Below are 24,632 nucleotides of genomic sequence, written 5' to 3' on the forward strand. Positions count from 1 at the left end.
TATGTGCATTAAAAGATGTTGAATGCATGAAGTAATTAATTATATATCTAATCAAAATTAATCTAAAATATTCTATTTGTTGAAACTCAATATGTACATATAATAAAATTTTGACCTATTTACATATAAAGAAAATGAAACATTAATGGTTTTAAAATCTATTTCAAATCAAATATTATTAATCATTATTATTTTTAAATTATTATTAACCATTTTTAATAAAAAAATTTATTACATCTATTCATATAGTACCATTTTTTGAATAAAAAATTAAAACCCATTTATTTTTTAATTTATTTAAAATTACAAACATTTTTTTTTATTCTAAGACTTGAATTAAATTAAAATTAATATTATATAAATTGAATTAACAAATTTTTAGAAAATCAAAATAGAAAAAAATGATTAAAAATAAGTCAAATTTAGCTATAAAAATGAGTTTTTTTTTTCCCTTGAAAAGTGCTTTTAAAAAAATTCACCAAACATTTTGTTTTTTTTTTAAAAAAAAAAATAAGTAGCATTTATTATTTTTTTTCTTTGAAATTTGTTTTTAAAAACACCTTGTGTAGCACATTGTTTTTAAAAAATACTAAATTTTTTTTTTTTTTAAAAAAACAACTTACTTCAGCATTTTTTGATAACTATTTTTTAAAACAGTATTAATAAATATTTTTTTTTACAAAAAGTTTTTAAAAACTATTCTTATGATATTTTGTAGAACAATGTCTTTTTGGGATTTAAAATATTTTTTTACTTGTTTTCTATATTTTTAAATATATTTTTAAAATATCTTTTATATGCAATGCTTTATTTTTAATCAATTTTCATAATTATATATTTATTTATTTTTTAAAAAATAACCCTTAGAAAACAAGAAAAACAACTTTAAGACAATTAAAAAATATGATCAGAAAATACTTTTTTTTTTGTTTTTTTAAAAACAAAAAACAAATTTTCCTATTTTTTTATTTTGAAGAATAGAAAACCAGTTTCCAAAATAATTATCAAATATACCTTAGCAACTTCAAATGAGCTTCTCTCTGGTGCTTGGCAATCTCATGACTTACAGTTATGAGAAGCAATTATTTTATCTCATCACAAATGCATAAATAAATTTTATAGGATTTCTTCATACTACTGTCTATAGCCAGTCATTCAAAAAGGCTTGCACAGCCCTTTAGCAGCAACTGTATAGTGAAGAGTACAGCACCAGTAGAAGCAGTATGGCTATAGCAAATCATCAGAAAAACTTTCATAGCCAAGACAAATACTGATTAACACAATTGATAGTTGCAAGTCATTACTGTCAAGTGTCAATGAGCTGGGAAAAACTTATTGAGTTTGAATGGCAGTGCATAAAATTCATCACTTCTCACATCTGAATTATATGAACTGAACTTTCTCCACCAATGTGAGCCGCTATCGTTGCTACCACCATCTTTCCCCCAGGAAAGAGTGGTATCCAATAACAAAGCAATCATAGCAGCAACCGTCGCGTTTGACATGAAGATGACAGTCATCATGTCATTAAACTGTGGTTCAATGAAAAAACTGCATCAACAAATAATAGTGGCGAGCTATAACTGATAGTAGCAGAAAGAAAGGGAACATGGTTTAGCTTCATTCAAGAGTATGTACCGGTCCAGAATTGGTGTGGACATGACCAGGTCTGGAACTTAGTTGATATTCTTCTAAGTACTGTGGTATTGAAAAGCCCATGAAAATGGAGAAGCCTAGGATGAACTTTGTTCTGAAACTGTTGAGGTTACAGAACTGGAGAAATCCAAGCCCTGAAGAAACTGCACACAACATCATCGACCTCAGTGAAATCACAAAAGCAGTTTAGCATCTTCAATATCTACAGCATAAAAATTGACAGCAAACTCATAGAAATATACAAAACTGAGCATGAGAAGTTGACATGTTTCTCAGTAGGGATCAGGCATGCTAGTCCAGTGAAATTGTCTAAGAAAAATTTTCAACACGGTTTATGAAAATTAATCACTGTAAATAAACTCAATATGGAAATCACAAGACAGTTGATATACCATCAGCAGAAGTAAACAATGATACTTACAAACATAGGCAAAGAAGACACAGTACAAAGCTGCTATGATTGGCAAAGGTATTGAGGCAAATACGGCTCCAAATTTTCCTGGTTATGGACATCAAGTACACAGAATGAGAAATAATTAAGAAATCTCAAATACAACACAGCAGTCCTAGTTGTAGGAACAGAATAAAGACTGCTTCACATTCTACTACGTGGCTCTCGATGTTTTCTATTTGCCATGATTTTTTGAAACAGAAATAGTAGGTAATGGAAAATGAAAAATAAATCTTCTATTCAATTTCACAATTCTGGGTGCTGGTTTGCATTTTGTTTGCAAGAAAAGCATGGATTATAATTTTCAATTTCCAACCTCAATGCCTAGCCCTCAGCAATGATTTCAGTCCCAAACAAAAATATGTCTATAAGAACTCCTAGTTCAGAATAAGTAAATGTTAATCATGTGTTAACAACATGGAAGTGAAATTTTTTTACATAGGGAATGGTATATAGCATACCTAATACAGAGAAGAATATCATAAACCCTGCTGATATTTGAATGACTCTTCGACTTCCAACTCTTGTCACTGCCAATAGCCCAACATTTTCTCTGTACAGAGAAGTATACTAATAAGAAATAATTTGGAAAGATACAAATGGTAGGAGTGGGAAACAATCTTTTCTGAAAACCCTGCTGCATTGTATGCGTGCAACTCCCTTCACCTAGGCTCAACTATATGATTAGGACGACAAGGTACTTAATTTCTTCCTATCTGGATAACACCCTACCAAGGGTGTATCAAGATGAGTCAGGATTATCACACAAACTATAACCATATATGATTATTTTACAAACGGTGTCTTTCAAGATTGAACAACACCCACCAATTCATTTCATTCTTGGATAGAACCCCATGGAGTGCGTAATAGGCAGTTTGCAGTTTCTAAGCATTCTAATGAAACCATTATGCATGTGTTTTTCTAGGCATTTTAGATTTTCAGAATCATCTGACTGGGTCAATATTGACAGATGATCTCCCAAGGTAGGGGCCAACTTTTATGCACAGTGAGTTAGATGTGGGCTTGTAGATGTCTCATTCAGCTTTCCTGAATTTGTTTTCAATCAGTCTTCTTAAAGTTCTCTTTTTCCTTACACTGATATGGTAGAGCCAGTTACAGCACCAAAAAAGCCATTTAGCAAAACTCCTATTCCCTGAAATTCAGAAAGATTCCTCAAATGATGATGACACAAAATTATGGAAACCAAAATCAAGAGAAATACAAGACTTATCCCAAGTGTGATAGAACTCATCCTACCAGCCAGCCAGCACCACGGCTGATAACAGATGGTGGTATGGGAGTGGCACTCCCATATCTTGATGTAGCAATAAATGTACCAGTGGACTGCAAAGAGCAAAGAGATAATGATCAAAGTTAGAAGAATTTTGTAGTTGTTTTAATATATCTGTTCACTCACAGTTTTGAAGAATTTTCATATGAGCTTGTAAGGATATGGGTTCACCCCCTTCATTCAAGAGAACAAAACCACCTTTCACTATCATCTATAAAAAAATCATCACAACTTGGGTCCTTATCTTTTTTCCGTGCATGTTTTGTTTACTAGAAAAACAGGGTAACAGAGAAACTCGGATGCAATCTTCAGATTCAAAATTCACTGCTACTGGTCGATGCTCAAAAACGATATCTTATTTTGAAATATTGAAAACAAAATGTGAATGTAACAAGCTCTTACTGTAGAATCTTACTACTCATCCTTACAAGTAAGAAGTTGTTAAATTCGCTAATAGAGAATATGATTATAGAATGAAATTATATACTAATCCCAATATTTTCCAAACAAAATGTTGAGAAATTGGTGCTGCATCAGCTATTTAATAAATAAGATCAATTGAGAAGCTCTATTGGGAGTGAACCTCAATAAGAGCAACAAAGGAAGCCGCCATCATTGCAAAAGCTTCTCCTGCATTAAAAGTGGGCGTCCCCCATTGAAATGGACTAGGAATTCGTATCCTGCATGTGGTGAGACATCATAAGATAGTAAGATCTAATGTCAAGAACATTATCCAAAAGAAGGAAAAAAATAAGATCTAATGTCAAGAACATTTTCCATAAGAAGAAAACAAATATATGCTATGTTGCCAACAGGGTTTGTCTATACTGAAAGAACGGGGAAACCCCAGAAACGAAATGCAGACTTGCTCGAAAATGCTTCAAAAATATATTAGCCGGCATGTGAGCATTACATTATGTCATTTGAAATTACTGATTGAACAGCACAAATCAAACTACAAATGGGATTTTCTAATGGTACTATAAACAAGGAAAAAGCTTATGTGATATGCGTTTAGTTTGTATAAATGATCTTACCAAGGACTGCCACCAACGAGTCCAGAACGATCAGTGCGGCAGCTTATCTGGGTGTTCGGAGGTTTGCCATCATACACACCACTAGCAGTCAGAATGTGTGCATATGACCATACAATTGGGACTGAGAATAACATTGCATATCGGTCATATATGGCCCTCTTTGATTTCATAAAATGAGGAACATACTGCAAAAATGTCAACCACCCAGAACATTGCTCAGCATCATAATACATTTACAAAAGAAAATGCTCATCATTCTTCATATGCGATTTATTTAGCACATCATAGCTTGATGGTGGTCAAAGAAGTAGCCAAAGGTACAATACACATTCACCAACATGAGAGTTTACCATATTGAGCTCAATGGAGAATGTAGAGCATGTAGACAGTTGAAACAAACCATTTTACATCGTCCCTAGAAACGGCCTCTCAAAAACAAGGATGGATTTTATCATTAATGCATCTACCAAGATCTTCTATCTATAAAGGTAACGAAATTGGATGGACACTATTCTCCAGTCTATTGAACTTGAAAAACATTCAACATTCATTATTCATCAATGTATTTATCAATGTAGTGTTTTCTAACAGAACTCCATCAATGGTAATGTACTTGCCTGTGAGATAAAAACCATCAAAATCAACTCTGGACATCCAACTTCAACACATCTCCCCAGCTACAAGGAAAAAACAAAATTGCAGAGAAAGTTCAAAGTTGATACAATTGCACATATAGATTGACCAAAAGTGTGATTTCTATTTGCAAAACACAGCTTCAGGAACAAGTTAAGCATCTTTGTAAATTGATATCCTATACGTGTAGGATTGCATTCATCATGAAATGATTCTCACAAAATAAATATAGCAGTTCAATTATTCACCTAATAATATGAACTTGAATAAATAGTTCAAAATTGTAAGAGAAGGCTGATTTAACATCATTCTCTCCTCAGAAGGGTTTTAGCCTTGGGGATCTCCAAGATAGAACCTGCACCACTGACAAACCTTATGAAAGGTAAGTCGTCCTCCCAGACAGACAGAACGCAAAGTTTCTATTACATCTGCTTCTTTTTTGAGCTAACTTTCACTACTGTCATGTCTGCTATGCTGATGGAGGAGATCATCTTTTGCAGGAATGGTGTTGTGTTGCCTGATCTGAATGCTTCTTGCTGATGGGACCTATGACATACTGGTTCAATGCCTATGGGCCAAACTGATATTGATATTTGGTGGTCTTGGAGCAGGTACCACAACGACCACAGTGAAAAGGATTTATAATCTCATTATTTGACAATTGACATTACCAGGAAACTTTTAAACCAGACATGAAATCTTCAACCACGGGACGATTTCCTCTTAATTTGAAAATTTTACATAATCAAGGCATTATAAAGAAAAACATACCATCAACCTAGTTAATTGACTTGTACATGTAAAACAAGCAACAAAGGAGCAATTCCATGATTGGTAATCTCAATACCGATGAATAGAAATGAAAATAGAATTCTCACCATCGGAAAACCAAGATGGTAGAGGCCAACTGCTGTGGAAGTTACAAGGGGAACTGCAGACAGTGGGCTAATCAACCTAAATGAGAGGGCAAAGAAACTTGGAGTCATAAAAAAAAAATTATATCTTGACAGGGGTAGGAGCAAAAACCCGGCATTTCTGGGGTAATTCACCTGACAACGTTTCTCCATAAGCCCAGGAAACCCACAATCATCTGGAAAAATGAAGTTGCAATTAAAGCACCCTGTATACCTCTCATTGTCTGTTCATACCTCTGAAAAATCACACATAAGGCCATGTCAGGGAAAAAGAAGGGCCAAACGTGAACAGATCCCATTGAAATAAACCTATAAAAAGGAAAAGAAAAATCTGTGAAATCAAAAACCTGACCTCAAGGGGATCTTCAAATTTATTATATCTCTTGGATAGGAGAATAGAAGTTGCAGGAACTAAAAATGCGTATGATCCCACAACCATATTTGGAAGTCGGGTTCCAAAGAAAGATTGCAAGAGTGTGTTGAGTCCTGAAACAAAGAGTAAGGTTTGAATTGCCCTTGCCTTTTCATCCTGTCATAGAAGAACACTCAAATTAACTGTATATTAGACAAATGCATCAACAAGAAGGAAAGAGGCATTATAACAAAACATTGAAAAACAAAAAATCCTTACATTGCCACCACCCATTTGAGGAACTAATATACTGGGAATCAAAACAGTAATTCCAAGAGTCAAAAGATAATGTTGAAAGCCCAACAAAATAGCTTCAGCTGCATCACACCAAAACAAACTATTAGCCCATGTAAGACGAATCAAGTAGACTCTATTGGGTTGCCAATAGAAGTTCAGAAAAGAAAATAAACCAAGGTTTCACCCTCATATATTTCCCGTTTCTCGGAATGTAGAAAGCAAAACCTCGTTTTATTGCAACTGTCTGATCAAGTTGGCACAATTTTTGGCATTTTCTGTGTCCCGACAACAGGAAATATAGACTTCAACAAGCTGTGATTTCTTTTTTCCTATTTGGTCAGGCAACCGCGGGGAACCAAAAGACATAAAAGTAAACTAAAACCAAAGAGCATATATAGAGAACGAACGCCACGGAGGAGGGCTGTTCATGCAATACTGAATGCCAGGGAGCTGTTCCAACACCGGATGCGGCTGCAAGTCGCCAGCACTGTCGCCACCCCCGGCAGCATCACCGGCCATGTCAATGCTAATGACAAGGACTATGAGATCAGAGACTTAAGAGTAGAATTAATAGTACCAAAAAATGGGGCATGGCATGCTGTGATTCTCTTTTGCATTCCATTTGACGAGCGTGCCGTTACTCTTTTATTGTTGTTACCACTATTAATTATTCTTTTATTTAGTATATTCATTTGTAGAGTCAAATCTCTTGTTTACCTCTTCAAAACAGAACCCAGAGAGATTTTGATTTGAACCCAATCCAAGAATGGCAAGATCTTGAATGAGCAATATTTTGAGGGTCATCAATGGTTAAGATTTTGTCCCACAAATGATTTAGTAGTTGAAAAACGAAAACAGTAATACAAAGTTTCAGAGAATATAAAAGGATAGAAGCTTCATGTTATTTAAATTTCTTATCAGGGTATTGATATTCCATTGTTGATGCTGTAACGGAAATGGAACTAATGACCAGCATATAATCATCAATTATTTTGGTCAAACCCAAGGGAAGAGCAATGATTAACGAACTCCTTTTGAAAAAAAAAGATATAAACATATTTGAAATTTGATATTATATTTGTCATTTTCATCATGGCTCCTTTAATTCCAGGCATAAATGACTTCTAATAGCAAATCAGGAGAATCAAAATACAATCAACATGGTGATCTTGTCTGAGGTGGGATCCATTTCATCCTTTCCATTGTTATTGAAGTAGTTTCATGTCATATTTATTCTATTTATGGTTGGATAAATTTAAAAAAAATAAAATACATATATATATATATATATATATATATATATATATATATATATATATATATATATATCCTCTGTTTGGGTGGGAGAATTCACCTTGACAGATGGGTACTTAGTCAGTGTTGGGGATTATAGCCGTACTGAATTCAAATAAGGTTTTTCAAATACTGAAGTCAAGCATTCTGAATTCTCTCACAACCTCGTAGCAATATAGCCACAAGTATAGGCATTTGGCTGACAACCATATAAACCCATTTCACGAAAAAACTTAATTGCTTCATCAACTTCAAAACATCTGGAGTATGCTTCTATGATCATATTCTGACCAAATGTATCTAACACTTTCATTTGTTCGGTTGACAGACTGGCTTTGACAGCAAACACAACACAAGTAGAAGAAAATTCAGTGGCCGATCTAAAGATGATTTCACAGCTAAAACAAGGAAACAAAGGCTTTGTGTGACTAAAATAGTTTTGAAAAATAGTTTTTAGAAACAGTTTTTAAAACCTATTCTCTAATGTTTTGTACAATAAAAGTATTTTTAAAAACTTGAAATGTTTTAAAATTATTTTTTAATATTTTTATACTTAATATTTTATTTTTAATTATTTTTCATATTTATATAATTATTTTTTAAAACAACTTTCAAAAAATAAGTAAAAACAATTAAAAATAACTAAAAAATATCATCTAAAAACACCTAATTTTTTATTTTTAGAAACAAAAAATAAAAAACAGTTTTCTGATTACTCAAGAGGTTCACTGGTCATATATAGGAACCAGAAGTAGACAAGACTAATAATCTGTTCAGAGAGAGGAAAACAGAGAGACTTTAGTTTTTAAATTTGGATCACCTGAAGATAAAACATGGGTCAATCATGCTAGCTACCATATCATTTGCCATGTCTATTAATGTTTTTAAAGATTTTTGGAATTACCTGCAACCTAGAATTTGCGGTCTTCCATATGTTAGCCGGCCTTTATCTAAGGCAAAATCTGGTTTTAGTAAGAGACAAAGTGCACAAGGTTGACGGAGGACCCTGAAACAAATGCAAGCCCCTAAACTGACTGGAAATCTACAGCAAGAGACATATAACTACAGTATGCACATTTGATTTGGAGAGTTTATTAAGAAATATACTCTAAGCCTGAATCAATAGACCACCAAGAAGCAATGAAATTACACCACCAAACAATAATATTAATCCAAAGCCTTCCACCCAACCAGCGCAAAATAAAACTTGCTCCTATGATCCAGCTTGTTAAAATCCATATCTTCAGTCAAGATGTGATTCTAAAACTAATGTAAATTTCAAAAATGCTAATTTTCTTCCTTACTGTTGGTACCACTCAGAATTCCCTCTTTAATCTGGATGCATGCTATCTATGTCACCTCCAATCATCTTTCCTCTTCTGGGTTCCTAATCTATGATATTGTGTTTCTAACATTCACTTTTGGATTTTAATCATCACAAAAGTGATGAAAGTTTTTTCATCATTTTTCTTCTTGGGGCCATGGGGGTAGTTTTCATGTCATTCCAACAAACACTATAAGCACCCATAATTTAGCATACACTAAAGAGATTTGGAACTCTTCTTCACTCCTCTCCCGCTGCAGTCTGCTGGGAACTTGGACTTTCCAATTTCACCATAATGGCAATATTACAGTTCTGAATTTTATTGAACTAAAGTTGTAAGGGAACTTGAGTTACCTAAGTGCAATGGGTTGGAATCCCACAATTTATTATCACTCTTATAGGATATATTTCTTGGTACTTGAAGCAATACAATCTATCATAGAGCACGGACTCTGTCCTTGAATAAATTTGTTAGGTGAACGAGACAGGATTATTGAGCTCACAAAGGCCTTTCAAAAATATAAGATGCAATTCTTAGCATGTAAAATTAAGTTATTTCAAAAAAATAATCATGATAGATAATGATCTTAGACATCAATTAATCTCCACAAATTCTAAGTTTGAATGGATGCTCCATACCGATGTCACAGCCAACAGGCTTTAAATTGGCAGTATGAGGACCCTCCGAAAATTTAAACTTGGGAATTTGAATGGATCCCTCATGATATTTTGAGACAATGAAAATTCTGTTCACAAATATGGTAAAAAAAACTATTCAAATTAAGTTACAGCTGTATCAGACACATCTTAAAGAAAGCTATTTCACATTGTATTCTCAGACACTATAATATTAGTTTTCTTAACACTTTCTACCCTAATTGCTCTTCAAATCCTCTTACTTCCCCAGGGAAGCTTTGAACAATCAGTAACCCCAAGCTTTAATGAAAACTAGAAACCAGAACACAATGAAAACTCAGAATTTTTCTCAATAACACAACATTTATATGGTAAACTGCAGGACAAAGCTATTGCAGGAGCACAGAAATGCAGAAAGTAAACTTAAACCCAGAGTATTTCACAATCATATGACATTCATAAGGTTAAGCAGATGCTAAAGGTTTACAGAAGGACAGAAAATGCAATAGCCATTCAAGTAACTTTAACTCTGGCTGCCAGAACCACCTGAGCTGTCTCCTTTTCTGACCCAAACGAGGCCAGCACCAGTTGCCTTCTGGCGACTGAAACTTCGAGAAAATGCTGGATTCCACCGATGACCACTCACATCAGTGGATGCTGATCCTCCTACTTTCTCAGGCTTTATTGAGAGTTTCTCCATTCTCTGGCACATCCCAGCCATCTGATTCACCCTACCTCGAAATTTCTCTTCATTTCCATTTCTCGATACTTGCTGGACTGTACCTCCAGCCAGTTCCTCCTCTGCACTTGGCTTCTTCCATGCCTCGACCCTCCTAAGGTCTTCCTTGATCTTCAACTCCTGCTTCTGAGCACTCACCTTGATCTCTCTGTGACCCTTTTGGAGTTCTGAACCTTCTGGCTTCTGGGAGCTTACCTTGACCACCCAGTGATATTTGTTCCATTTTGGGCGGAACTGAGGCGGAGCCATAAATCTAGAAGCAGTTGTGTTTTGGATCCCCTCTTTCTCTTCTCTAGGTTTATGTAAGTCCCCCTTTTGTTCTTGCTCCTTGTTCTGCTGTTGCTCTTGTTCTCTCATCCAGCGCTCCTTCAGTTGAATGATTGAGATATAGTTGGATGGAAGCGATGGATACCTTTTCCTGGCATCCCCCATTGCTCCAATTCCCCAATGATTTCAGAGAAGGTGAAGCTGTACAATCAATCAAACAGCCCTTATATAATCTCACAGGCAGACTGCTTAGGGCTCCGAGGGGAGAGGCAATGTCCTTTTTCCTTTCTAATCAAACAAATCGAATCAAATGGTATCAAAATCGTGAACAATAACAGAACTGCCATTCTGAATCTGCACTACTGTCTGTGGTTAACATCAGTCAGTACCTTAACCACTCAACATACAAAAGTGAGCGGAAGAATGAAGTGTAATACATCTACTCCTGACTCAAAAAATGCAACCCTTTCACCAAGGTCTTGTAAGTCTTCTCTCCCATCCAAGCATCCTTCTTCCTCAAATCTTCAAGAAGTTCAAAAGCATCATTGCACTTTCCTTCCCTGGACAATCCTTCTAAGAGTGTTTTATAAGTTAACAAATCAGGAGCCATAGAATTACCCAACATATCAAACAAAATCTTCGTAGCTTCTTCAAATCTCCTCTCCATTGAAAGACTACAAATCAGAATCACGTAGGTACTACTACTAGGCACCAAATCTTTACTCCTCATTTCCCTATAAAACCCCAAACCCTGACTCACCCTCCCCTTTTCACACAACCCATTGGCAATATAGCCATAAGTATAGGCATTTGGCTCGCAACCATACAAACCCATTTCACGAAAAACCCTAATTGCTTCATCAACTTCAAGACACTTGGAGTATGCTTTAATAATCATATTCAAAGCAAATGTATCTGGTATTACGCCTGACACCTTCATTTGTTTGGTTAATGAACGGACAGCATGCAAATAAACATAGCATACAGTCAATTTGTTGAATTTCCTAAGAAGGGCATTCAACAACAATGTGTAGGTTTCCAAAGAGGGCTTACAATCCTCGGAATTCAACATTTTCTTGTAAACATCGAACGCACGATTAAAAAGAAATTTACGACCGCAACAAAATCGAATAATAGAATTGTAGAGGGGCACACTGACAGAGCATGCACCGGCAATGACTTCCTCAATTAGGGTTTCGGCATGCCTGAAGCGCTTACCGGAGACAGCAATTTTTATCATAGTGAGATAGGTGACATGGTTGTGCCTGTAGCCGCGCTGTTGACCTGTCCACCGAAAAATGTCGAGGGCAAGATCGGGGTCCGATTGAGCTCGCAAAGCCTCGTCGACATCGGAGGGTGAGAAACCGGGTTTGAGCATGTGGATCCACGATTCGAATTGCATTTGTAGAGGGGTTGGGGTTTTAGGATTTGGGGATTGGGGCGGTGGGATTAGGGTTTCAGGGTCAGCATCGGAGCAAATAAAGCGATGAAGGTGTGTTCCAATAGGGGATGAGTAGGGTAGTAAGAAAAGCTGGTTTGATAAAGAAAAACAGAGAGGTATTGAAAAAGGAGGACGGCAGAGTCGAGAAGACTTTCTGAGACTGGCGGCCAAGAAGCCCATGATTGCCTCTCCCCAATGTTTCTCGGTAACTATAATCTAATAAAGGATGCATCCAAGGTTAGCCGCAGGAGCCGAGGAAGACGAAGAGGAAGTTCCTCTCTATGAGTGGCAAGGAACTTAATATGGCATAGAGACGACGTCGTTTAAGGCAATTCCGCAATTTCCACTAGTAGGGAACCAACGGTGAAAATTAAACGACGTCGTCCTGCTTGACTTCTTAAATAATACAAGCCGCGATTTTGGTGACCCAAGTTAGACCTAGCGATGGGCGCAGAGCCCACAACGATGCTAGTACGGTGATTCAACAAATCCTCGAAAATTTGTTCCAAATTTCATTGAATTATAATTGGTTCAAGGGTTGAAAATAATTCTCATATTTATCCATCCAGCAACCCTTGTCATATTTTTTCTTAAATTGTAGTATTTTTTTTTATTGAAAATTACCTCATTACATAAATATGTTTTACCATTTTAAGTATTTATATATAATTTTTTTTAAAAAATATTACTTTTATGAGCAGCAAAAGTTATTATAAAGATTATAAAAAATATTATGATAAAGATTTTGTTTAAGGCATTAGTATATTAGAGAAATTTAATTATAATTAATTTTAAAAAAATGTACTTTTGACATAAAGAATTTAATTGTAACGGTTATTTGGTTAAAATAACAATCATATTTGTAAAACTAACTCATCTTTTGAAAAACATAAAAAAATGATATGGATAAATGCCCTTTCTTTTTATTTCCCTAAAACACAAACTTTTTCTTTATTTTATATATTATTTTTTTGCTTTTTTATTCGATCATCTTTTTGCTCTTTTTTGTTTGTGTGAGAAATAAAAAAAAAAATCTAATTTCTCATTGTTCTTTCATCTATTCTTCATTGTTGGCCACAAAAAGATGTTAAGAGATGTAAGCAACCAACATTTTTTTTTTTAATATTATCAATTATTTTATTTTATTTTTTGTTTCCTCCATAATAAAGAAATTTGAAACCTCATTACACTATTGTAAGCAAAAAACGGAGACTTCACTGTTAGCATGGAAAGAGAGTTTAGAAAGGTGAAAAAGCAAAAAATTAGTCCAAATAAAAGTTGAAAAGCTTTATTCATATGAGAAGGGATTCAAGTAGTAAAACAACTTAAATACTAGAAATTCACAGCATCATGAATATAGAAAATGATTTTATTTTCACTTGATAACTACAATTAAGTTGTATTTACAAAAGACTTAATTACGGTTAAGTTTATTGTCACAATTTTCACTTGAACTTAATTATGGTTAGGTTGCATTTATAAAGAACTAAACTAAGGATTAATTCATAGTTATAAACTTAACTATGATTGAATTGTATTAACAAATAACTTAACTAAGGTTAAGTTTATAGTCATAATTTTTATTTGAACTTAATTATAGTTGAGTGACAATAACAATAAACTTAACCAGGGTTAAATTTGTAGTCATAATATTCACTTGAACTTAACTATGGTTAAATTGCATTAACAAAGAACTTAACTAAGGTTAAGTTCTTAATCACAATTTTTACCTAAACTTAACTATGGTTAAGTTACATTAAGTGAGTACTTACACTCCAATTAAGTTGTCAATAAAAATGTTTATGTAACCATTAACTTATGATTGATTTTTATTTAGAAAGAGCTTTCACTTTAATTGGATAAGTTTTATTTGCAAAGAACTATTAGGTAAGTTCTCTAAAATTAGAATTTTTACCAATATGGTTAAATTGTCAATTAAAAATCTTTGCTTGTATTTCATTGTGATAATTTTACTTGTATTAAATTGTGAATTAAAAATCTTTACTTTGACCTCCTTATGATTTCATTTTCCAAAAATTGCATAGTTAAGTTCTCTTCCCAAAATCAAGATGTTCACCTAAACCTAACTATAGTTAAATTTTGAGGTCTAAAATTTCACCTGAACTTACCTATACTTAAGATTTTTTTATAAAGAATTATTTAATTAAGTTTTGTAAATCAAACTATTCACATAGCTTTTGGTTACGTATCTCCTAACGACATATAAAGTGTTAATAAAAAAATGTATAATATTATAATCAAAATGTTCACTTTGGTTCAAAATAAGCTTAGAACATAATAAACTACATTAAAAAAATTATAACTTTGAGCACCAAGTCAAATTCATCCAAACTAACAGTCAATCCTCAACAACGTATAAACCTATGACATAGTCAAATTCAAACCCACTATATAGGCAAATTTCTAAAGTAGAATAATGTAGTTGTCATTCTCTCTCAAAACCAATCGATATGGGCACCAGTTTGTGAGCTGAATGCATGATTTTGCATTAAGTACTCCACATATTTTATTAAGAATATTCCATAATCACCGTTGCATGAAACCCTAATAATCAAATTTAATATAAGACATAAAAGTAAAATGATAAGATGAATGTTTAGATATTTGTTTACTTACTCATATTCTTGTTGAGGAATATCATGCAACCGTTCAATGTCCCACTATTGGTCACCCTTAGGATCACCATTCTCCCCATAATATGCTACGACGTGCAATATATGTTGTAACAATCTAGCTAAAAGTGTGATGACACCCTTCAATCAATTATCATTATTAATGTCTATCAATGAGTCATACATGAATATTTTCCTTTAATGTGAACTACTCCTAACATCCAATGCATACTTTGAACATTAATAATGATGTAGACAATGTCCACCTTAGACCATTTTGTGGAAGGAACTTGGTGAAGCTTATTAGCATAGTCAACAAGAACATCATTGACTTGCATTTAGAGTTAATTCTATTTTTTTGGCATGTTTCTTCCATCTTGCTTTAACATTTTGCTATATATAAAAAGGTTTAAAAATAATAAAAATAGCATAATTTATCTAATAATATGAAGATCAATAATAATAAGAAATTATACATACCCAACACATGGTGTTTGTGGTTGTAAAATTTTGAGAAAATGCATATGGTTTTTCTATTTCCTGCTTAGGGAAAAAGTAGAAAGCAATATCAATATGCTAGACAATATATACAAAAATACATTAGTTATACTATTTGATTCAAATGTCAATAATGATAAATAAAAGCAAAGACAATAAGAACATTTACAATGCATGTCTTTAAGTCATGCACCATGTTGAACTAGTAACTGAAACCATTTTTGGTTCACATGCAAGTAATCAATTTCAACCATAGACCTTATTATGTTGATATAACAAAAAACCATGGTCAAGGAAAAAACTTGCCAAAAACAAACTTTCATAAGTTTCAATTAAAAATAAATTACCCTTGTAGAAGACTCAACCACTTATAAAAGGTTTTTCATGTTTCCTCGAAAATAGATTACAAAGGATTAAAGTCAGATGGTGTTTCTCCCTCATTTTTTATTTTTCTTATCTATGTATGGTCTATCAAAGGAGGTTGCAAAAAAATAGGACTTCTTTAACTTACGCCGAGGACAAATACTTTGAAAATATATAAATTGAAAAGTTACCCAAAAACTAAGGGTATTAAATAGTTTGACAATATCAACAACTGTATCAAGACTCACATCATCATCCTTTTCTATCCCTGTTATGTGTTTTTCTGTGACTACAATATTTGTTATATCTTTTTATTGGTTTTCACATCCATACGAGCGTGATTCTCATCTTCCTTATCTTCCATGACATTCTCAAACTTGTCATATTGTGAATCATAATTTATACTTATATCTTTTCCCTTTATACTAGATTTTGAAAATCTTGTATCATGTATAACACATGGCTCATTTTGCCCTCTTGTGCTATATTTCCCTTTTGTTGCTTCTTACCTTGATATTTTAACACTCGATTCTCCAAGGTTTGTTGATGCCTAAAAAATGTTATTTCACAACAAACCCTACCTTAAGATACTTTCTAAAAACTTCTAAACTATCAACAAGACTAACGCATTGCATGTTTATTAAATTTTTTCCTTCTTTCCCAAGTAAAACATGCTTGAGAAAGTACAATAAGGTTAACTTGACCACATTTTCATCTTTAATTCCCAAATTTGTTATTTTGGATACACTCCAATAGTCCCCAAATTTTTAAAAACATCAATTAACAAACCTTACCCTATTCAAACACCCTTGCATAACATCCTTAAAAATTCCAAAAATCTCTAAAATTTCATAAATTCTTTAAAAACTTATCCTTAATCATATGTCATTGCATGAGATCGTTACATATTTTATTCACTCCAAATACATAACTAACAACAATAGAAAACTAAAAAAAAATTATAAATAAATAATTTATTATTTTGAATACACTTTGATAGTTCTCAAAATTTTAAAAGCATCAAGTAACAAACTTAACTCTACTCAAACATCATTGCATAATCTTCCTAAAAATTAAAAAAAATCCCTAAAATTTCATAAATTTTGTGGAAACTTATCCCTAATCAAATTTCACTACATTGAATATAACTAATTCACTTTAAATACAAGAATGATAATAATATAAAAAACTAAAAAATATATTAATATACAATTTTATTATTTTCAACACACTTTAGTAGTTCCTGAATTTGTAAAATCATCCATTAACAAACCTAACCTTACTCAAACATCATTACATAATATCCCTTAAAATTCTAAAAGCCCTAAAATTTCATAAATTCATTAAAAACTCATCCTTAATTATATATACTTGCATGAAATCGTTGGTAACCGTTAACTGCAATATTAATACGTAGTCATCGATTCTCCTGAGTTCCCAAAATTTTAAATTCTTCAAGTAACAAAGCTAACCCTACTCAAACATTATTGTATAACATCCCTATAAATTTTAAAAATTTATGAAATGTGAAGACTATCGGTAGATTTACTTTCTTCTTTCGTTGACAATTGAGATTTTTGCTTTCTCGCCACTATTTTAAACCTTTTTGGCTTATCAATCTTCAATTAACTTATTTTTTGTGAAGAAAAGAGAGGTTTAGGACTGAAAAAGGGATGAGATGTGAAAAGTTTTCTAGGGTTAAGAATGATAGATAAAAAAATTTCTAGGGTTTGGGAATGAAAGAGGGGATGAGAAGTGAGAAGTTTTCTAGGGTTTAGGAATGATAGACAAGAAAATTTCTAGGGTTTTCTAAGATTTGGAAATAAAAAATAAAAAAGATGAGAGGTAAGAAGTTTTCTAGGGTTTAAGAATGATAGATGTGACATTCTCTAAGGTTGGTGAAGAATGAGAAATTGGTTCTCAACATCTAAAAGAGAATGAAATAGTAGAAAAAAAGTGTTAGAAGGAGACAAAAAGAAAGGGCATTTTTGTCCTGATAGGGTCATTTTTTATGTTTTTTAAGGGATGGGTTAGATTTGCAAATATAGGTGTTATTTTAACCCTTTTAACCAATACCCCTTTTTTGTAATTAGAGAAATTTAATATAAAAAATGTAACCAAGCTACTAATATATTAAAATTATGGCTTAAGTAGGAAGAATATGATAAAGATTATAAAAAATATGACTAAAGTACCAAAAAAAAAACAAAAGTGACCAAACATATTAAAGTACAAAATTATGATTGAAGTATAAAACTGTTAACAAGACATGAAAATTATGTCTTAGGTAAAAATAATGTGATCAAGGTACAACAAATGTGACTAAGATATTAGGATACAAAATTTTTCAATCCAAGTATTAAGACTCTAATCATTGTACCAAAATGTGCTTAATGTATGAAGAATGTAATAATGGTACCCAAAAATTTGTTTAAGGTACAAAATATATCATCATGGCGCCAAAAATATGCTTGAAGTATGAAAAATGTGACTAAAATACAAAAATAATACTAAGATATAAAAAATATAATCAATGTACTACCATATGAAAATTGTGACATAAATATTGAAACATGATCAAAATACAAAAAATATAATCAATGTACTACCATATGAAAATTGTGACATAAATATAAAAACGTGATCAAAATACCAAAAATATGATCAAGTATTATGATTAAAGACAAATTTTAATTAGAATAAAAAAATGTGAAAAAAAAATTGATTAAGATATAAAAAATATAACTCAAATATGAGAGGAAGAAAGATGTGTATACAATAAATAAATGAAAATAATAGTATGTTAAATGATAAATTTATTGTATAAAATAAATAAACAAAGAACATCACATCAAAAGAATGAAGTCTTCAATTTCTCATATCTTCTTCGCATCACAAAAATAAAATTCATTTTTGGTGTCCCACGTATAAAATAAATAAAAAATAAAAAATAAAAAATGGTAAGTGTAATGTAATTCAAACTCATAATTCGCCTACCTAAGTTTAAATAATAATAAAAAGGAGGCCACCCTGTGTGGATAGCTAATTTGAATACTAGGAAGTGACCAGATGCTAGAATCAAATTTGCTTGGCCAAATGGGCTACTTTGCCCTCCAATTGTGGAATTAGAATGGAGCAAGCAGGAAACTTTTATACGTAAAACATGCCTAGAGTGAAGCAAAACCCAATAATGCTGGACGAGTATATTTGCTATATTTTGTTCTTAACGGAATTAACCAATTCAAAAACCCTTCATTTTCACAGCAAGCATACAATAGAAGGTTGAAGAATATTCAATTGCAAATCTAACATATAATGCTAGGATCTTTTTTTTTTTTAATTTCTAACAGATTGTCCATATAATTTACACAGATAGGAGAATAAAAAGTTTTGAGTTTATGTCATAAATTCTGTAAGTGCAAAATCCTCTTTCTCACATGCAAAGCTTCCTTGAAGCTTAAACTTCAGGATAGAAAGTGATGACTGATGACCTTCATTTGCAAAGTTTTGTATTGTTTTTTTCATACCATAGCGAAGACTTCGTGTAAGAATATAAGGAGGGTCCTCACTCTTCTCTCCGGAGTAGTCCGGACTAACTCTCTCAGGTGGTCCACACAATGTTGGGCCTCACCAACTAATTCTGTAGTTACAGAAATATTCTCTGTTTTCTGTTATTCCCTGTCTCCTTGTCTTCCCCTTAGAATTTTCAGGTGTACAGGTGCCTTAGGTTGGTGTTCTATGGTGATTTTCTTCTTATGTGCATGATCTGCTCCACCTTCACAGGTGAGGAGCTGTTTTATTATCAATGATTCAATAGAACTTTGTGATCTTTCAAGTCTTCAAAATTCAAAGAGAGAGCATGGAATGGGCATGGATCTCTTTTTTCCTATGTGGGAGATATTAAAAGGACAATTAAATTCCAATTCTCAATGCTCTAGAGTCTAGATAACTTTGCTATTTGCAGTAATGTCCCATTGATAAACCATAATTTTATTCAAAAGAGTGGAAAAATATTTAGTGAGCTTTTATATATTGATCCTTCCATCACTACAAGTTCCATAACATGGTTGGAATGACCAACCTCTTCGAACTCTCCATGGGGACTCAAACCTTAGGAGGAATTGAACCCAAGCTTGTGCATCTCTATCACACTTCCTAGCATTCACCCTAACCAAGTGTGTTGCTTGATAGGTCTACCCTTGACCTTGTTGATACCTTCAACTTATATGCAGTCTTTTTGTAAGGATTATTTGATTAAAAAAAAGGATGAAACAATCCCAGTTTTAGAAATCTAACCTTCCACATATTTTACCCTAAAACGACCCATGTTGACAAAAAAATACCCACCACATTTTCTTGTAAAAATAACCTTTTCTTTCAAAACTTACATGGAAATAATAAAAATGTTTAAGGGCATTTATGTAAAATAATGGGTTACTTCTCAAGCTCAAACATGAGAGAGGTTACTACTACAAAGTTGGGATTATTTCATCCCTTGTAATCAATCAATCCTTTTTGTAATAATGAAAATACATTTCAAATTATACCAACTAATTTTCAGAAGAGACACAAATCAGAATATTTTATCCAACAGTAAGAGTGAAGGATTCGTTATCAGAGGTCTACAAATTTTCATGATAATCAATATGAACTAGCATAGTAGTATATAGCATTTAAATAGGCATCACTAGTTGACAATGTCAAGATTATGTACAAAAGAAGCGGTAACACCCTCACGTCATAAAAACTCTTTGTAAACTATGAATAAAACACTCTTTTTCATTGATGGTAATAAGTCCAAGAGTATTCTATGGTGATCCATTTCAATATTTGTCATCTTACAACTACTCACAATGTTTAATAAGAGCCTCCTACTCTAGTGGTTGAGACATGCCACTCAATCATATTTAATAGTATAACATGCGACTCCTAAGTATAAAGTATGTTATTCAATTCATACCTATATGCTGCAAATCTATACTTTAGGTAACAACAAGATGATCATATCTTATTTAAATCAATCATTACCATTTACATGATTTCTATACAATAAAACCTATTGACAAAACATGCTACTAATAATCATACTCATAATTTGTATGGAATAATAACACTTTTTTCAGAAATAATATGCCTTATTGGCTTTATAGGGTATGCATTTCTATCAGAAGTGTCACCAGGAAAACTAATCAGAAAAGTTCAGACAAGGAAAGAAAATACCATAGTGCTAATTTTGGTTAAGCTGGAAGAAAACCAGAATCCACCTCTACCCTGTAAGCTACCAGAAAGGAAAAAGGAAGAATGGAGGAGCCCACCAGGAATGATCTCCATTTCTATAGAGCTAAATCTCTTTGGTATCTATCACTGTTCAATAAATAAGCAAGAAAACTCTTAAAGAAAGAACTTCAGGGACTAGCTAAAATGATCTCTTGAATGCAATTTGCTTGAAGAAAAATTTACTTAGCAATAAGAACAAAGAACCACTGCACAAGTTTTGCATCATAGAAAAGGACTTAAAATTGAAGCCAATAGCATAATCATTGGCTTTCTTGCAGAATGCTAAATATATGTATATATAAGTATGATGTCCAGCTCTAACAACCAATGGTTAAGCCCCAGCGCTTTTATAACACAATAATGGCAGAGATGCAAAAACACTCGAGTTTTTACAAAATTTGGCTGCAAGAAATTGGAGTAACAGAACAATAAGGAATGCAGTTAGTGTTGGAAAACAAAAACAGTCATATCTAGGAATTACAAGTTGAAGACCAGAGTGGTTATTTTTGCAGGAAAACAGAGAGAATTTAGTTTAAATTTGAAGTACCTGAAGACGAACACAGGCCTGCCATGCCCATTGATGTTCTCAAGAATTTCTGAATGATCTACAACCTACAACTTTGGGCGGTTCATATATTAGCCACCCTTTCTCAGGAACTTTGGTCTTAGTGTAAGCCAGGGTGCACAGGGTTGAACACGACTTTGAAAAGACACAAAAGCCTCTTAACCGACTGGAAATCTACCACAACTCCATATGCCTACAGTATGCTCATTTCACTTGGATAGTTTTTAAAGAAATATACTCCAAGCCACCATCGGTAGATTAACCTGATAGCATGTTAGTCAGCCTGAAACCAAGGAGAAATGAAACCACCAAAAAATAATTGTATTCCACAGCTGGTGGTGGCACCACAGAACTTGCTCCTACATTCCATTGCAGTCCGTTGGGACCTCCAAATCTCACCACAACAACATTACAGTTTTCGAATTTTATTTTACTAAGTTGCAGGACAACTTGTGGCTAAGTTACTTAAATGCAACATGAATTCATAATGACTCCACTAATAGACTCCAATTCAAAGAGTACAGGCTCTGTGTTTTGAGATATTATCATATAAGTTTGATTAACACTTCCGCCCTAATTGCTCCTCAAACGACCTTACTCTGCCCATGGAAGCTTAAACAATCAGTAAGCCTTTACATTAATCAAAACTAGAAACCAGAACACAAAAGAAAATTCAGAATGTTTCTCAATAACACGATATTCATAAAGCAAACTGCACAAGAAAGCCATTGTAAGAGCACACAAAAAGGAATCAGTAAACTAAATTCTGAGTATTTCACAATAGCATAAAATCCATAGGGCTAACCACATATTAAAGGGTTGGAGGAGGAAATTCATCTCTGGCTACCAGAACCACCTGAGCAGGAGGTTCTGGCAACATTACCATCGGAAGTTTCTCCTTTTCTGACCCAGACAAGGCCAGCGCCAGTTGCCTTGTGGCTGCGCCACCTTCCAGAAACTCCCGGCTTCCGCCGATAACCATCATTCATGTGAGGGGATGTTGATCTATGGCTGCCTCCCACTTTTCCAGGATCCACTGAGAGCTTCTCCATTCTCCGTTGAATCCCGTCAATCTGATTCACCCTACCCGGAAATTTGTCCTCATTTCCATTTTTTGACACTGGCTGTACAGTACCTCCTGCCAGCTCCTCCTCTGCCCTAGACTTTGTCTTTCTATTCTTCTTCTTTTTCTTCTTCAGTCCAGCAGTCGTTTGCTCATCATCCTTAATCTCCTCTCCAACAACAACCATGGCCTCCATCTCCGACTTCTGACAATAATCCTCGACCGTCCGGCCATCTTTCTTGACTTTCAACGATTCCGGCTTCTGACAACCGACCTCCGCCTGCTCCGGATTCTGAGACTCCACCTGGTCGGTCCAGCGATCTGCCTTGACCTTCGCCGCCCTCGGCTTCTGACGCCTCAGCCCGTCCCTCTGGCGATCCCCGTTGACCTCCGACCATTTCGGCTTCTGAGAGCACTCGTCGGTCGTCCGGCGATGTTTGTCCCCATTTGGGCGGAACTTACGCCGACCTTTAAATTTAGGGCGAGTATCATTTTGAGTAGGGTCGTTGTCTTCCGTAGGGCTGTGGGATTCCCGGTCTTGCTTTCGTCCTTTCTCTTCCTCTTCCTGTATTCGCTGTTGTTCTTTGATCCAGCGTTGTTGCAGTTGAAGGATGGAGACATAGTTGGAAGGAAGCGAGGGATACTTGCTCCTGGCATCCTCCATGGCAGCAATTTCCCCAATGGCTTCACACAGAAGATGTGAAGCTACGCTGTCAATCAAACCATCACACAATCTCGCACGCTGAGGAGCGTGTTGTGGGGAGGGAGGGGAAGGGTAATGCTTTTTCCCGTTCTTTATCAAATGATTCAATTATTCAAATCAAATGGCATCAAAATGGTGAACAATAACGGGACTGCCATTCTGATTCTCAAATTAGTCTCTGTGGAGTCAACAGACTTCGGTACCTTTCCCAGCTCCCAAGTACCGACCCTATTTGACATGTGAAGGACACAAGTGAAAGACTTCCTCCTCAAGCAACTAGCCTCCCACTCTTTGGATGTTTTGGTAGGGCCGGCCTCGCACATTTAATTTTCTCAATTTTAAGTTCGGGAGAGTTGTGATGAAAACTTCTCACACCTTCCAAGACCTTCTAATTGTGTCCATAGATAATAAACTTAAGAAATTAATAACCTATTTATCACAACCTCATGTTCTTCATTGTGAAGATTTGGTATCAAAGTTGTTTGACTTGGTTGTATGGCGACTGCTACTTCATCGAGCACCAATGGAGTATCTCTATTGGCAACTCCCTCATCCATGATCTCTACTTCGCTTCCTTCCTATCATTGAAGTTCACAATGAATGATTATATTTCATGACACTCAAAAGTTCTTCCCATTGTCCAAGCCCTTTATTTTAAAAGCTATTTGGTAGAAACAATAATTTCTCCTACTTTTCTTACATGGTCAATGATAAAAATTCTTTGAATGTCAGTCCAAATTTTGTAATATAAACTAAAACGTATCACCGAATCAACTCATCATGTGTTGACTTCTTTCCCCTAAGTCAATGTTTAATCATATTGCTTTGTGTAAAATTATTGTTGATGTGTTTGTTCTTCACCAACTCCAATTATTGAGTACATCTTTAGAATACTACTTTGTAAACAATTGGGGAGCATATCACTGATGATTGGTTGTTGATGTATATATCTAGATTGGTTTAGCTCACAAATTTAATATTGTAGTCATCAATCTTCAATCGCTCCATTCCTTCTTCAAAATTAGGTATGAGTATGTTTCAAACATTTATGTGCCCTCTACTAACCTAGTAGACTAACAAGGCCATACAAAAACCATTACCAATATTCTCAAGAGGTCATTTTTTAAATTTATGGACTAGGTGGACGTATCTCAAGATTCTCAACCCTGCTGAAGTGCCATATAAATAAAATAAAA

The 24,632-nt window shown here is 33.9% G+C and overlaps 4 protein-coding genes across 4 annotated transcripts; all 4 read right to left on the reverse strand.

Moving 5' to 3' along the window:
• Positions 1–1,228: 1,228 nt before the first annotated feature.
• LOC100253909 (nucleobase-ascorbate transporter 7) lies at positions 1,229–7,158 on the reverse strand. The gene is made up of 14 exons (XM_019216413.2): positions 7,042–7,158; positions 6,617–6,714; positions 6,338–6,514; positions 6,121–6,221; positions 5,950–6,025; positions 5,056–5,115; positions 4,439–4,623; positions 3,985–4,081; positions 3,368–3,454; positions 3,205–3,263; positions 2,569–2,660; positions 2,078–2,155; positions 1,639–1,799; positions 1,229–1,532 (listed from the first exon to the last, which is right to left on the reverse strand). The coding sequence occupies exons 1-14, from the start codon at positions 7,151–7,153 to the stop codon at positions 1,314–1,316; spliced, it is 1,602 nt and encodes a 533-aa protein (XP_019071958.1). The 5' UTR covers positions 7,154–7,158; the 3' UTR covers positions 1,229–1,313.
• Positions 7,159–10,230: 3,072 nt separating this feature from the next.
• LOC100264218 (pentatricopeptide repeat-containing protein At3g25210, mitochondrial) lies at positions 10,231–12,514 on the reverse strand. The gene has a single exon (XM_002283342.4). The coding sequence runs from the start codon at positions 12,512–12,514 to the stop codon at positions 11,333–11,335; it is 1,182 nt and encodes a 393-aa protein (XP_002283378.1). The 3' UTR covers positions 10,231–11,332.
• LOC104882601 (uncharacterized) lies at positions 10,411–11,058 on the reverse strand. Its single transcript, XM_010666621.1, has one exon. The coding sequence runs from the start codon at positions 11,056–11,058 to the stop codon at positions 10,411–10,413; it is 648 nt and encodes a 215-aa protein (XP_010664923.1).
• Positions 12,515–22,278: 9,764 nt separating the features above from the next.
• On the reverse strand, positions 22,279–23,833 carry LOC104882522 (uncharacterized). Its single transcript, XM_010666198.3, has one exon. The coding sequence runs from the start codon at positions 23,395–23,397 to the stop codon at positions 22,504–22,506; it is 894 nt and encodes a 297-aa protein (XP_010664500.1). The 5' UTR covers positions 23,398–23,833; the 3' UTR covers positions 22,279–22,503.
• Between the last annotated feature and the right edge of the window lie 799 nt (positions 23,834–24,632).

The sequence above is a fragment of the Vitis vinifera genome, chromosome 18 (assembly GCF_030704535.1).
Source record: "Vitis vinifera cultivar Pinot Noir 40024 chromosome 18, ASM3070453v1".
In the NCBI taxonomy this organism is placed as follows: domain Eukaryota; kingdom Viridiplantae; phylum Streptophyta; class Magnoliopsida; order Vitales; family Vitaceae; genus Vitis; species Vitis vinifera.